The sequence below is a fragment of the Ochotona curzoniae genome, unplaced genomic scaffold (assembly GCF_017591425.1).
Source record: "Ochotona curzoniae isolate NIBS_2020 unplaced genomic scaffold, NIBS_Ocur_1.0 scaffold_3208, whole genome shotgun sequence".
NCBI classification, from domain to species: Eukaryota; Metazoa; Chordata; class Mammalia; order Lagomorpha; family Ochotonidae; genus Ochotona; species Ochotona curzoniae.
In genome coordinates, this window is record NW_024467106.1 from 46,377,528 (window position 1) to 46,393,801 (window position 16,274).

General features: G+C 42.3%; 1 protein-coding gene across 2 annotated transcripts in view; it reads left to right on the top strand.

Moving 5' to 3' along the window:
- The window catches only part of FREM1 (FRAS1 related extracellular matrix 1), a 122,216-nt gene that overhangs the window by 86,461 nt on the left and 19,481 nt on the right, over positions 1-16,274 (top strand). For both annotated transcript variants that reach the window (XM_040962821.1, XM_040962822.1), the window contains 3 exons: positions 3,991-4,192; positions 4,867-5,014; positions 13,740-13,869. In XM_040962821.1, coding sequence (XP_040818755.1) covers positions 3,991-4,192; positions 4,867-5,014; positions 13,740-13,869 — 480 coding nt within the window. The remainder of the gene's footprint in view (positions 1-3,990; positions 4,193-4,866; positions 5,015-13,739; positions 13,870-16,274) is intronic.

The following is a 16,274-nucleotide window of genomic DNA, read 5'->3' on the forward strand; positions in this document are numbered from 1 at the left end:
GAACCCACTCTTCTTGGATGTAGTTCACTCATGTTCTACACATTTCCACTAACAGCAAAGAAGACATAAATTTGTATTTTATGCCAGGATGCTTTCTGATGCTCCCCCTTACTGTGTAGTCTCTGTATTAGCCAGAATTCTCCAGGAAAACAGAACCTCTTGTGTATAGACTAATATCTTTCTATGAGATGCATATTTAAAAGATACATAAATGTTTTGTGTATGTAATATAGTACATTAGATAGAATTTAAGGGATTATTAGCTTATGTGATTACAGAATCCCCAACCCTAACAGAATAGAAATCCAGTAGGAGATGATCCTGCAGCTTGGAGTCCAAAAGCAGAAAATAGGCTTCAGTCTTTCATCTTTGGGTGACTCAGTCTCCTCTCTTAAGGTCTAAGAATGAATGAAGCCTGCTACAAATAGAAGGCGATCTGCTTTGTTAGAAGTCTGCTGGACCAGGAGGTCCAGAAAATGCCATGAAAGAATCATGCACAGGGACAAGAGAGACGGGCCTAATCTTGGTGACACATCACACAGGAAGTACTTCACACATGCTCAGGCAACCGTTGTTGTTCTTTGCTTTAGTTAGTCTCATCCCATTCTGTACTCTACTCATACCTTTTTTAGATTTGGTTTTCTTTTTAAAATTTTTATTTTGTATTTATTGCAAAGCTACAAAGAGGAGGAGGGAAGAGAGAGCACAAGTGATTGGGGGAGAGATTGAGAGAGAATGAGCTTGCATCTCCTGGACCACTCCCCAGATGGCTGCAATGGCTGGTACTGAGCCAGGCTGAAGCCAGGAGCCAGGTGCTTCTTCTAGGTCTTCCATCTGGGTTCAGGGATCCACATACATGGGTTGTCTTCTGCCACACAAGCACATTAGCAGGGAGCTGGATTGGAAGTGGAGCAACCAGGTGTTGAACTTGTGCCCATATTGGATGCTGGCTTCACAGGCAGAGACTTAATGTGCAATACCACAATGCTGACCCTTACCTTGATTTCTGCCTGGATTGGAAAACGTCTCTGTACTATCCAAGAAGAATAATTTTCTATATTGGTTTAGCAGAAAATTTATCAAAGTTATAAATTGTTTTTAAGTTGTAAAGGCATTTTAATTTACGCTTTATTTGAAAAGCAGAGAGAGAGACGGAGATCTTGCATCCATTGATTCATTCTGCAGATCCCCACAACACCGGGGCTGGGGGAAAGATCAAAGCTAGGAGCCAGAATCAGGAAATCACTCTGGAGTTCTCACAGGGGTAGCAGGGACCTAAGTAATGAAATGGTCATCTCTGCTCCCAAGCTGTTCATTCACAGCAAGCTGCATCCGAAGCAGAGTAGCCCGGCCTTGAGCCAGCTCTGACATGGGACTCTAACATGGGATTCGGGTATTTCAAGCAACCACTTCATCATTTTATCAGATGCCCAGACCACTTAGAAATTCTGAGTGCAGATGTGAGAGTCCCTACCTGCTGTAGAGCAAGGGGTAGCATTTAGAGAGACTTTTAGGATATGCCAGGTCTTCCTCCGCAATAACACATCTTCAAGAGCATGTCTGCTACTAAGAAATGTCAACTCATGTTCTTTTTCATAAAAAGAACAAGGTTTTCCCTGAGAAACATTCATGTTGTATAAAAACCTGACAAGGTGCAGTTTTCTCACATACTCTTCTGAGTCCCATGGTTTCTCTGACTTGGAGGTCAAGAGACTTCTCACAGAACATGAATTAACACAAGTTGTGTTGTTCTTGCCTTTTTGCTAAGTCTTCTTAATTTTATTTTAAATATTGTTTACATAGTTGAGAGGGATGCATACCCATGTGGGCCTTCAATTAGGATGGGGAAGGTCAAGGGATGGAGGAAGGTGAGTGGGACAATGGGTCAATTCTCTTTTTTCCCTCTCTCTCCTGTGTCTACTGGAGGATTGAGGGAGGAGGCCTTGCCTTGCTGTCAAATTGTAACAACACTTGGGGATGGGAGATAGTTATTTGATGATATCTTAGAAGCCCCAATGTGGAGAAGAATGTTCCAAGGGTATTACCTGAGTGGCTTTGATAGTCCTGAGACACTGTTGGCTTCATTGCACTAGGGATGAGAAAAATCGTTCCAAGGTGTGTTGGTTGGGCAGCTCCATGTTAGTGCATCCACAGACCCAGGCACTTGCTACAAAGCTTGGCCAGGAGACTTGTCTAACCTGTTCTGCTATCCATCCTGCGATGAGGTGCTCAACATCCTCTGCTGACCTAGATGAGCTGGCTGCTGTGTTCCCTGTGTGCATCCAGGAATGCTCTCCACTACATAGACATCAGCGATTAAAGAGGCCCTGTTTCGATACATGCACTACAAAATTGGCTACATATCTTGTGATTTTCCCTGTGGCTGGAGTCTTTTTGCTAAGTCTTATACTCCAGTATTTTAAAATGTTTCTGGTATACTAACACAGAAGATCTGTTTTTGAAGACCTCCTAAAATGAGGGCAACCATTTGGTGCAGTGGTTAAACCACCAACATCTATCTCATATTTGTGTGCCTGGATTTGAACTCTAGCTTCACTTTCAATCCAGCTTCCTGGTGATCCTGTCCCAGCCTCAGTTGTGTGGGAACATCTGGGTAGTGAAACAGCAGATAGAAAATCAGCATTCTCTTTCCTCCTCTCTCTCTCTCTCTTACATCTGCCCCTTTCTCCCTCCCTCCTGATCTTTCAAATTAAATGAAGATAAATAACAGACAAATAAAAGCAACCCTTAAAAAACAGAACCTTGACGATTTAAGAATGCTTAAATGTTTACTTCTGACAAAATTCCATGTGGAACTACAGGAGAAGCTGTCATTTCCCCTACTCTGAGACCAGTGGACAGTTTTGTGCAAATGCTTGCAGAATCTTTTCTAGGTCTACACAAACATTTATGTATTTATTTTTAAGAAAACAGTATTTATAATGAGCTATTCTGCAACTTCCTTTTTTTCAATTGACACAAAATTTTGCAAATTTTCATTATCAGTTCCTCTCATTCCTTATTTTTAATGGCTGCACAATAGTTTATAGCATTGCAATAGTTTATAATATAAAATTGTATGTTTTTATCCTGGTTATGAATTCTGTACTTGGCTAGGATGAACAAAATTGTAACTTTATATAATTTTGAGGTAAATGAAGGTAAGAACAGAGTGATCAGAAGTGAGGGCAATGGAAGTGACTTTCTTGTGTTTGCTTTCTAGTGTGTTGTCAATGTGTATCTATCCATTCTTTCCATTTCCTGCCAGCCTAAAGCAGACATTGATACCCTGAGTTCCACACAGTCAGCCAGACCTGAACCAAATGTTTCACAGTGCTTGAACCTTTGTTCCTGTCCTCACACCTGCCATGGTCCGTCCCCTTCCTTGCAAGCCTAGCCTACTTAATTATCTGGTTTTCGGCCTCAATTGGATAAATATGCAAGAGTCAGAAAATGATCACCTTTCATTTTTCTTCTAACTGAGGCATTTCTCTTTAGTAAGCGTTTTTGCCATTTGAACAAAGACCTGACCCCAAAATTGCATGTATTTGCAAACCACTTCAATTGTGTTTCTGTAAATTACTAAACACTGAAAAAATGAGGAGATCTTTTTGTAGAGCTAACATTGAATCTGCAATTCTGTTTTCAGGTGGATTTGAATATGTATTCATTCCTCAAGTACTTCCTGGGTTTTTTTTTTTTGAGTTTAGACATTGTGGTAGGTGTAAGGAAATAGAAGGGAGGATGAGGGGAGACAGAGTGTAGCATTTGCCCTTCTGGAGTTTGTGTTCTGGCGGTAGGGGGGCATCACGCAATAGACAAATCAATTAAACTGGGTCAAAATTCCAGGCAGTGTGAGACTTTGGCAGAAGTTAACAAACAATATAAGGGATCTGAAAATTGAGAGTTTGCCACTGTTGAGCCAGTAGAGACAGCACTGGCTGAGAGTGAGAAGCCTGTGGGTGACTGAGGATGTCACTGATGCTTCAGGTGGAGCTGGTGGACAAAGCAGCCCCCCGGCTCACACGCCTGCACTCCCCTTCACAAGTGGGGCTCCTGAAGAACGGCTGTTACGGCATTTACATCACTTCCCGCGTCCTGAAGGCATCAGACGCCGACACCGAGGATGATCAGATCGTCTTCAAGATCTTACGAGGCCCACAGCATGGACACCTGGAGGACACGACAACAGGTGCTGGCCACTGTGGTCCTTGTCACTGCTCGTTGTGAAGTGCCCAGGAACAAGCAGGGCTGGAGGGTAATTTAATGAAGTGCCCAGCCGTTTGGTAAACACTCCCCAGGGATTCTACTACATGGCGTTTATAAATCAGTATTGGTGCTTACGAGGGTGTGAAGCTGAGTTTTCCTAAATTTGTCATGACTGGAAGAACCAGATTCTGACTGTTTAGTGCTGTTTTTCACTGCGCTTTTCATAAGGTAGTGAGAGCGCACAATTCCTATCTCTGACCTCTTTTTCTATCATGAGTTCTTCCTGAAGTCAGTTTACCTTACAATTTTAGTTTTTCTTATTTTTTTCTGGGTTATAAACTATTTCTGCTTTATAGAAACAGTGGTCAGAATATATCACTAAACAAGATGGTACCAGATTATAATTTTTTTTTACTATAACTTTCTGTTGCCCTTTTCTTTGTATCTTCCGGAAAGCAGCTGTTTCAGAGGCTAAGTAAATCTAAAACTTAGTTTAAGTTTGTTGCATTGAATTTTAATATAGCCACAATATTGCTTTAAGATATACTTTGGTTGTTCTTTAAAACAGTGTTTGAAATAAAATAGCTATACTATTTTATCAGGTCTTATTTAATATTTTGTTTGATTATCTGTGTGATTCACTCATTTCTTTTACAGGTGAACTTATCCATGAAAGATTTAGTCAAAGGGACTTAAACAGTAAGACCATTCTTTACATCATAAGCCCTTCTTTGATGGAAGTAAATTCAGACCTTGTGGAATTTCAAATCATGGACCCCAGTGGGAATTCTGCCACTCCTCAAATGTAAGGTTTTTTTTTTTTAATTTGGGTTTTGCTTATTCAGTAGTTCTGTATGTATGGTTGTGCAGAATGCATATCATTAAGGAAAATGAAATGTTCTTTTTTTAAGAAGAACCTAGAAGATAAATTGATAGACCATTTCTTAAGACTGTAGAATTTATTTTAGAGGGAGACTTGCTATTACTGCTTAAGGGTAGAAAGCCCATAGCTTCCCAGAGTGTGGGATGTTAGAAAGTTCATCACACCTTGCATGCTTTGGCCGCTGGAGAAGCTGCGCTGACACCTTGCTGGCAGCCAGGACTGGGCTGGCGTGCGTGACTGTAAACCACGCAACCCAAGGTCACTCCGCATCATGGGATCTGCCAGGGTTGCCTGGGATTGGGATGAATGAGACAGTGGGGAAGATTAGCCGAACATTTCTCTTTCCCATACTAGAACAACAACAAGGTGTTTGAGGCCTGTAACTTACAGGTTAACAAACCCTGTCACAGGAAAGGTGAAGAGAGAAACAGACTTTGTGACACATGCAGGCATAGAAAGTTACAGCTCTGTAATCTTCAGAACTAGTAAGGCTGGCAGACCATGCTGGTTTCATGGACTGGGGCCCCTTTCTAGGCTTTCTTGACTGCTGACTTGAGAAATCTTCCAGCTAGCAATCTTGGGATGACCACTATGTTCTTGAGTTGCACTTTTTTCTTTCCCTCTTTTTAAATGCTTTTCCCAGGGATTTCAAAGTAAAGTTGCCCATTTGTTCATCTTTTTAATATTTATTATATCCTAGTATTCTAACCAGCACAAATAAGTACAACCCTGTTACCGTTCTTTCAAGATGTGGTGCCAGCAAAGAAAAGCAAGCAGAGAAACCTTTTCTTTCTGATCCTGAATTGTAATTCCAGCTCTTACCAGCAGATGTCTCTATTGTCATTTTTACCAGAAAATACCTTGTCTTCTAAAAACCATTCCCAGGTTCCTGCCCCCATAGAAAGGCCTGGTCCCTGGCATTAAAATAGAATCTAGAGGTTATAAAACTAAACCAATGATCCCACATAGTAAACTGCCTTTGCCTAAGATCAGGGATCCGTTAGGACCACCATCATTCCAATCAATGTGTCAAATACTTCTAATATCAAACAAATCTTCCAGTTCTCAAGAAAATGCTTTGTTTTTTAAAATCTGCTCCAAATAAATTCACTCTACTTGGGTTTTTAAATAAACTTCTTAATATTTCAACTCAAAATATGAGAATGTTGATCAGATTTCTGCTGACCTACGACTGACCTCTGGCTGTGCACAGGTGAATACAGCGTAGGTGACCAAGCAGGCCTCCTGACCCCACACACCAATGGCTGGAGGGGTTTACTTATGTACACCTTCCACAGTTTTCTGAACATTTTTGAAAAATATTCCTGACAGTCCTATGAGAATCATAGCAGAATGTATTTACTGTAATTAAAACTGGCTATCAAACAGGCTCCCACATGTATTGGATTCTCAGTTTTCACATATTTCTACTTCGACAGGGACTTAATGGGATCAGTGGAACAAAATGCTATAGTATCATAGCCACCGAGGGGAGGTTAGCACTAAAATAACTTTGCCTTGTGTCTAGCAGAAGTTAGGTTATTTTCTTTAGAACAGGCTGGGAAAAGTTAGAAATGAGCATTTATCTTCCCAACTGTTGGGTGATACAGTTGCCCTCAACCTTATTTGTAAGTTAGATGTCTTGCAGAACTGTGTGTGCATTTTTCCGGTGAGAAACTCATGCCGTGAATACTGGATTGTTTTCCAAGACAGCCAGCCAACACCTAGTTACAAATCCAAAGGAAACATGAGCATTTGCAATGCAGTAATTCCTTTTATCCTGTTTTGTTGCTATTCATTTAATTATCACAACCAGGTGGGAATTAGCTCAATAATACTTCAGATTGGGTAGAGGAGGAAACTGAGGCATAGGCCTGCTAAGTAGCTTTACTTCCAAGTTTCGGCACACACGAGCTCCTGGGGTTCGGGTCCAGAAAGGGTGGCTCAGAGTCCCTGGCTTTCCTCACTGCACCAGAGCACATGTGACCACCCCTTCCTAACCACTGTGTTAGCCTGGCTGGCCAGGAGGGCTGGGAGGAACGACAGACTTGCCTACTGTGTTTCTCTAGGCATGGGCCAGCCAAGCAGCCAGGAAGAGGGAATACTTACTTTTCTTTCTGTAAAAAAAAAAGTATTTGTTTTTATTGGAAATGCAGATTTACAGAGAGAAGGGAGAGAGAAAAGATCTTCTGTCTGTTGGTTCACTCCCCTAGTGATCACAATGTCTGGAGCTGAGCCAATTGAAAGCCAAGAATCAGGAGCCAGGCGCTTCTTCCAGGACTCCCATGTGGGTGCAGGGTCCCATGGCTTTGGTCCATCCTCTATTGCTTTTCTAGGCCAAAAACAGGGAGCTAGATAGGAAGTGGAGCAGCCAGGATATTAACGGGTACCCATATGGGATTCTGGCACATGCAAGCATATGCCACCAGGTTACCATGCCAGATTTCAAATGTTCCATTCTTAAAAACATTAGAAATGTTTTTTCATTAGGTGAAATTGATCAAATTAATACAAGATAACATTCTTGGGGTATATTGAGGGGAAAGGTTTATTTGAAAGGAAAAGTGAGTGAGTGAGAGAGAAACAGAGAGAGAGAGAGAGAGAGAGAGAGAGAGAACGAGTTCTCTCTGTTAACTCCCCAAATGATCACAATGGCTGAAGCTGGTCTAGACTGAACCCAAGAACCTGGAATTTCATCCAGATGTTGCACATGGGTGACAGGTTCCCAAATACTTGTGCCATCTTCTGCTGCATTCCCAGGCACATTAGCTGGGAACTGGATTAGAAGTTGAGTAGCCACAACTTGATCTGGCACTCTGATATGGGATAGTAACATTGCAGTGACTTAACATGCTGTGGCACAACTCTGGCCTCTTCCATGCTTGTTTAACTGCATCTCACGCCAGAGCTTTCAAGATGCTTACATGGGATTGGGAGTCTCTCAGACACAATGTGGGCAGTGAGTGTAAAACCTCTTGCATCCCACCCAGCTACAGAATAGCTCAGGTTCTTCATGGAACACTTTTGAGAGATACTATAATAAATATACATTATATCACTCAAATCGATGAAATTTGCCTGTTTAGTTATCTATTTAAGATTTATTTTTATTAGAAAGGCAAATATACAGAGAGGAGGAGAGACAAAGAGGAAGTTCTTCTGTCCATTGAGTCACTCCCTAAGTGGCTGAAATGGCTGGAGCTGCGCTGATCCAAAGCCAGGAGCCCTGAACTTCTTCTGGGTCTCCCATGCAGGTGCAGAGTCCCAAGGCTTTCAGGTATCCTTGACTGCTTTCCCAGGTCACAAACAGGGAACTGGGTGGGAAGCAGGACTTCCCATATGGAATCCCAGCACGTGCAAGGCAAAGACATTAGCTACTAGGCTATTGTGTCAGGCTGGCCTGTTTAGCTTTAACTAAGTGCCTGAATTGCAGGCGCTGTACTAGTTGCTTTCACGTGGATTGTTTAATCTGCAAAACAACCCTCTGGAGGCAGTAAGGAACTCAGGGCTCAAGGCATTTATGGAAACACCTCAGAGTCCCTGGATGAGAGGCAGAGCTGGTAGTGAACCTTGACCCCAGACTTCTACCAGTGCTGGCTTGACTGTCTCAGAACTCAGCATGCACACTCACAGACTCAGCTCTGTTTTTGAGTTCAAGTTGAATCTTCCAGATGATCGGCTCAGCTCCCGAACTAAACTGCACAGGGCCCACTTCTTTAATCATAAACTGCTTTGAGAACCACAGAATGCAGCCATTTTCTGACCAACCATGCTTTCCTAATGTATTTTCCATGTAGACCTCTCTTTGGGCCCACTGGAAAAAAAGTGAACTTCAAAAGAAAAGTTGGCCCACGTTGAAGTTCTTCTCCAGGTGCTACAGGAACCGCACACTCTTTCTTACTCTGGCGACCTGAATTTTGCTCTTAGGTGTTCTATTATCCATTGTGGGCCTTCAAAGCACAGGGACAGAGAAATATAAATAGAAAAGGAATTTCTATCAGACAAGCTTTACAATGTTTCAGAAGCTTTTATGAAACACCTTGTAGGGGAAGAGGTTGAAACTCCTGGCTAGCTGAGGCCTGTGCATCAGCTGCCAGTCCGGAGTTAAAGTGATTGTCCCCTCCCTGAGTCTTAGGAAAGCACAGAGGAGTGGAAGGAAAAGGCACTTACGAAGCACTTACTGTGGACAGGTGCTTTATACGTATTGACTGATTTTAATTTTAATTATTTTGTGTGAATATAGCTCTCATTCTAAAAATAATGAGTATTGAAACCTGGAGAGACTTATTGGACTGTAATCATGCAATAACAAGTGAGTGCAAGGTGTGTTTGACTCCAAAGCACTTGCTTTGGGTACTCACTATGCTACTATGCTACATCTTGGCTTAACAATCTTCCCCCATTATCAAGAGAAAAAGAAGAAAAAACACAGGTGTTCATAGAGTTCAGTTATCAAGACTAATAGCAACACCTTTGAATGGATGTCTTCATTTGAATACTTGGGAAATATATTTTTAACATTTCAGTATTCTTGAAGTCATATGCTGCTTGATTTATAAATGAAAATCTAATTACAAGACTAATAATTTAATCACAATTTTGGCTTCCATAAAACTTTTACTGACAAGCTCAAAATACTTAATGAGCATTTATGAAGGTTAATTTAGCCTCTTTGAACTACAGATGTGTCATTATTATGTGATGAAAAGTGAGGAAACCGGGCCCGGCGCAGTGGCGCAAGTGGTTAAAGGTCCTCACCTTGCACGCCCGGGATCCCATATGGGCGCCGGTTCTAATCCCGGCAGCCCCGCTTCCCTTCCAGCTCCCTGCCTGTGGCCTGGGAAAGCAGTCGAGGACGGCCCAAAGCTTTGGGAACCTGCACCCGCGTGGGAGACCCGGAAGAGGCTCCTGGCTTCGGATCGGCATAGTATCGACCCGTTGCGCTCACTTGGGGAGTGAATCATCGGATGGAAGATCTTCCTCTCTGTCTCTCCTCTCTGTATATCCGCCTTTCCAATGAAAGAAATAATAAAAATAAATCTTTAAAAAAAAAAATTAAAAAAAAAAAAAAAAAAAAAGAAAAGTGAGGAAACCAAGGCAGAAGGAGGCTTAAGTATCCTTTTCGCAGCTCTGATTCATCTAAGTTAACATCCCAAGTCCCAAAGGTGTGTTGTGACATCAAGTGTTGCTTTCATTTCATTTTGCCTTCACATCAATGAAGCAAGTAGCCCCCAAGTACAGTACCAGCCACACATATGTGGAACTCCAAAACAGTCTCTCAACTGCGGTACTGCTGGTATTTTGGGGCGGACAATTTGTCACAGAAGTGTGTTCTGTGCATTGGAGGTCAGCTGTCTACAGACCACATTCTGTCCATAGAATGCTGGTACCACCCCCTTCCCAGCTGTGATGTTAGATCTCTAGACATTCTCAAATGTTGAGAACAACGCATATGCCTTTGAAAATAGCACACATATGTGTTAAGTTATGATTTATGATAGAATTCTGTTTTTTTTATCAATGCTGTCCTTTCTCTCTACTTTAATAAAGTCTAATAACAAAGAATCCAGAGTAAGTCCAGACTGGAGAGAACATGTGGGGATCATCTAGCCCAGCATTTTTAAGTCTGTGAGAGATGATAGTAGTTGAGTTGGGAGGAAAAACATTGCCAGTGGCCAACTTACCTTGGGGAAGGTGTGCCACACAAAATTCCTTTGTTCAATTAGCAAATACTCACTGATCACTTACCGTGTCCTAGACATTCTGCCAGAGACTCAGGATCTGCCAGTGAACCAAAGAGTTGTGTTTCTTCTGCAAAGTACGTCGGATAGCTTTTCACAGATAATACCCACTTTGGAGAATGAAAAATTTGATCATCACAAAGGGGCTCACAAGTGCCAGGATTTGGGGAGGAGACACTTAAAGTTGGGTGTTTCAACAGCTTTCCTTTAGCCCGATGGCTTTGAACTGGTGAGTTGCAGAGGAACCACAAACTTCAAGATTGCTTATCCAGTAGCATTTGCACTAGTCCGTGCTTTTGTCTTCCATTTACAGTAGTGGTTGTTGAAGACTAAGATGTACAATCAGCTTTCCTATGGCAATAAAACACCTGCCAAACCACCTACAGACATGGTCCTAAATTGGGGCAGGGTGACCTTCCTCCCAAGGGACATTTGGTAGTGTCTGGGTTGTTCAGACCGGAGGGCAGAGATGCTGCTATGTCTAATGGGCATAGATCAGGACTGGTGCCAGGAAGCTTCTTACACATGAGGCAGACGAACCCCCAAAGGTTCACTGGCTCCAAAATGTCCACAATGCTGAAAATGAGGGCCTCTGACGTGGCCTAAGGAGTTTCCACCTCTTTTGAAATGAGCACAAATGATTGCCATATGGATTTCACATGCAATGTGTCTGTAAACTTTATTTTAGAGCACAGAATGAACTTTATTCATTAGTGATAGGAGAATAGGGATCATTGGAATGTAAAGACATGAAGCAACTCTTATCTGCATAACACCTTACACATCCAGAACTTTCCAGATTTCTCCCATTGGCTCCTGTGTTTTGATATTAACATCAAGCTAAGCATGCTAAGCATGGCTTCTTGCAAAGAAAATTCACATGTGATTGTCTATAACTTTTATTTTTCTCATGTGTGTTTATGTAGAGTTTCAATAATCACAGTGTCCACATAGACAAGATTTCCTAAATACAGTCCTGCAAAAAAAAATACACTTAAACATATGTTGCCCATATCCTGAAGGTATTCAGGGACTTTAAATATTTTTTCCTGGAAAATAAATAACCAGCCTACATTTCATGTGCATTTAGCTGATCTTCATTACTTGCAGTGAGCAGACGTATCAAAGCACAATAAAATGTTACATTTGGACAATCTTAACCTGTGAATACTGTGTGAGGGGATTTCCCCAATCATAAGGCCTTTCTGCTTTGAGGTTGGATAGTGCTCAGAATTGGCCCCTTATGGATATAGGTGAGCAATCAAATTGCTTTTAGTTTTAGCCGTTGAGGTCACAAGGATCTCGCAAGTGACAATGATGGATGCTTGCATGTCACCAGTGGTAGATGGATGCTTAGAACTGCACGTAGGTATTCACTTGAGCCTAAAACCTAATTTAAATCCACCCAAGTTGATCTGTTTCACTTTCCTTCTCTTTCCTTGCCTTCGCATCTTTCTGTCTTTCCCCTAGTTCATCTCACTGATTTCTTTTTCTTTTCTCATTTCCCATTGGGAAATTTTTACAATATATACTTTATGTGGGATTTTATGATATTCTTGCTGGCTATCTTGTATGAATTCTTTAAGACTACCTTAAGTCTTTATTTCTGTATTTTTTGATTTTGCTTCATGCAAGATTTGCATTCAGATGCATCAAAGATTCAAAAGCCCCCATGTTCTTTAAAGAGTTGGGTTTAAAGCCCAAGACATTGTAAAGTCGAACAAGCAAGTAACAATGACAAGCAGTAACAACAAACTTTAAATCTAGAGACTGAATAAATATATTTATTTATATGGAGATGTGACCCTCCGGTACTTTCATATGTCTCCCCTCTCTCTGCCCCATGCAGTGAAGCCTCGAGGTTCATCCAGAGCAATTGAGGTCATGTTGCTCATGGACTTCCTCTGCAGGGTGTATGTGTGTGCACTGTGACCCAGAGCCAGGTCATCAAGCAGCTGGGAACACACTTGCTCTCAGTTTGAATGGTTTGAAAGAAGACTCAGAGAGCCTGTAGTATTTGCAAATTCAAGTTACACACACTCACAAACTCAGAGATTTTTTAATGCATGTTTAAGAAGTGTATTTAAAAGCTGAGAGGAAAAAGTCTCAATCTGATTAGAAGTTTTGGAAATACAGAAAGATATACAGAAAGGTAGCAATGGCAAGTTTCAGGACTCTGGGATAAAAGGAGAGGAAGAAAACCAAAGCCCTGGAGGTGTTTTCCACAGTCATGTAGAACTGTGTCTTACCTGGCACTATCTTGTCAGGCCCCAGCGTCAGAAAACAGAACATGATGCAAGAGAAGTGCTTAGGTGAGACACTTCCAGACCTCTCCCCTGAAAATGGGAACCTCTCAGGATGAAAGGAAAAGCGAGTTCCTCCACTGGAGCTCAAACAGTCACGAAGGAATTCTACCCAGGAGAGCTATGGCAGAGGCAGTTGGGCAACTTGAATCTCCTATCTGCTGCCTGCTAACTTTACCATAGCCTTTTGCCTTCAAACTAGTGGCTTACCTCCCCCAAAGTTAGGTTTCCTTTACTGAAAACAAAAATATTTTTTCTCTAAATGAGGTATATGAAAGACAATTTCTATCAGATATTAGAGTCAGCCCATTAATAACTGTGAACCTTTCAACAATCTTGGTGTATTCATTTGTAAAATGAATTTCTAATACATGGGCTGTCTACCTCACAGCATTGTTGTAAGACTCAAATAGGCTAATGTTAAGAGATTCTCCTTGTGAGCTGAAAGATATCAAACAAGAGTAAAGAAGTTTTATCGAGTGCAGCTTGATCAGCAACACTCGCTACCAGGGTGTGCACCTGGGGCTTCGTCTCCCACCTGGCCCCACGGAGCCTCTCGATGCATTTCTTAGGGTTTCCCTTTCTTTTTTCCTTTATTCACAGATTGGAGTTGAAGTGGTCTCATATTGAATGGTCACAGACTGAATACGAGGTCTGTGAGAATGTGGGTGTGTTGCCCTTGGAAATTACCAGAAGAGGATATTCCATCGACTCAGCCTTTGTGAGTGTAAAGGTAATAGCTCTAAACTGCACATTGCTAAGCTCAAACTTTCATTGTTCATTGGTGCCTTTATTTTCTTAGAAATATTCAGTGTGCCAAACGGACATCTCCAAGTGTAAGGTTATCACTAGAAGCTGAGGGTCCTAAGCACAAAATGTCCCTAATCTCCCTCGGCATTCATTTGGCCTCATTAACTTCCAGATAGGAATTCTTTTACATGTATATTTATTTTTATTAGAAAGACTGATTGGATTTGTGGAGAGAAGAGAGAAAGATCTTCCATCTGCTGATTCACTCCCCAGAGAGCCACAATAGCTGGAGTTGAGGAGCCAGAAGCTTTTCTTCCAGGTTTCTCATGCAGGTGCAGGGTCCCAAGGCTTTGTGTCATCCGCTGCGGCTTTCCCAGGCCACAAACAAAGAGCTGGAAGGGAACGTGGAGCTGCTGAGACAAGAGCCAGTGAGTGGCCTTATGGGACCCTGGCACTTGCAAGGCAAGAATTTAGTCACTGAGCCATCATGCCAGGCCACAGATAGGATTTTTAAAGCTGATTTTAGTTTTGAAATTTGGGCATTTGTTTTATACTCTTTCAGTTGTGTAGCTTAATTTCACAGGAACAATCTATCCAACTTCATCAGCTTGATCCCAAGAAATTGTATGCAAGACATGCTGCAGGAGGACAAGTGTTTTCAGTCCCTAGATGGCATTCTGTTGGTATGCACCCCAAGTCATTTTGCATGGGCTCAGCGTGGGAAGTCCATTAGAAGACTTCACCCTATGTTCAGAGTCATCCACATCATGTAAAGTTACCAGAGCTTATATTCATCTAGGTTGCCAGGAATACAAAGTTCAGGTGATACTTTAGATTTGTCAGGTGCTGTACCTTTTCAATGTCCTGGACAAAGAGTATAAGCTAGGATACAAGAGCTGGACAGCATGAGAAGCTTGTGCAGTTGGTTATCAATGGACGAGAATGAGCCTGACTCTGTTCCTTGGTCTGATCTAAAAAAGGGAGTGGGGAGGAGGCACAGAGTAAACCTCTGGGAAAAAAATGGCATCTCTGCCAATCTCAATTATGGCAGTGAATTCAAATCACCCTCAACACCTCATGTGCCCAAGTTTAGCCGTATCTGTATTGATTCTACATCTTTCCAGGGGATGGAGGCTTTTCTCCCCTCAGTACACTGCCTCCAGATTCTATTGTTATTAAAGTAGCAGCAAGCTGGATACACTGTGTGTGATTTTCCAGAAGACTGCTTATGGGTGATTTGCTAATAATCCTCTGGCCCTCCCTAGAAGGCAGCATATGCTGTAGTCTGCAGTTTTGGTCCCCACTGCCATATACCTTTCCAGCCAGGAAGAATAGACACAATGCACATGGCACCTTGTGTCTCCTTAAGCTGAATGCCCATTGTGAGGGTGTATGCTGAGTGTGCAGGCCTTCTTCCAATATAGTCCCTGAGTCTTTCAGGATTACTAGAGCTAGAATACCACCTACCAGCTCACTGGCCACTTGACAGGGAAAGAGAAAGCCTTGTGTCCCAGTTTGAATCATAAACCTTCTCCTGATTATTACTCTGAATACATTGCTCCAGACCATTCTTTTTCCCACATAGGATTCTGTAAACTCAGTGGAGGTAAATACTAGGTAATTGCACAGGCAAGACCCATGCAGGGAAATATAGCTCCCAGCATATGGTGGCTACAGGTGTACAATGGGCTGCCTTTTCACAATGCAAGGTGGCTCAGGGGGGAGCCTTGGCATTGAAGACAAAGAGCAAATGGAAGCCTGGGAGGTAGTACCCTTCTTCAGCAAAATGCTTCCACTGCCTTCGATTTGTAGTGGAGATGGGTCTGAGTGCTACTGGAAGACCAATTTTAAAGTTGTTTCTTCCTTTTTGAGAAGTGTTTAATCAACTTCCCTGGCCAGCTGAGACATTCATGTAGCAATTCCTGGGATGGCTGTAGAAGGTTATCTCATTAGATTGCCTCCTTTTCAAACCAACCAGGGGCTCTGCTTAACACATCATTAGGCACTTCAGAGTGGGAATTTAAAGCTGTAATTTCAGAGTCCCCAAATCACACCTTTGGTTTTCAGTACAGCGTTCAGAGCCAAGGAGGAGTCAACAGCCTTTGTACACTGGGGTGATGTGGTTTTTAGCTTCCTTGATGGCCCCCAAGAGCCAGGGAATCTGTTTGTAGATTGCCTTTGTGTGGCTGTCCACCAGGGCTGTCAATCCCACAATGCTCTCATTCATGTTGGGGAAGAGTGATGGTTTCTTCCAGACAGGAAAATGGACCAGACTCGTTTGAGTTCATCTGGTCTGAAGGCTTTCCGTGCCCCAAAGCCTGCAGGACCCTTCAGTGCTGGCTGACAGATCAACCCCCAAGGGTCAAGAGGGCTCCCTCCCTCTTTCCC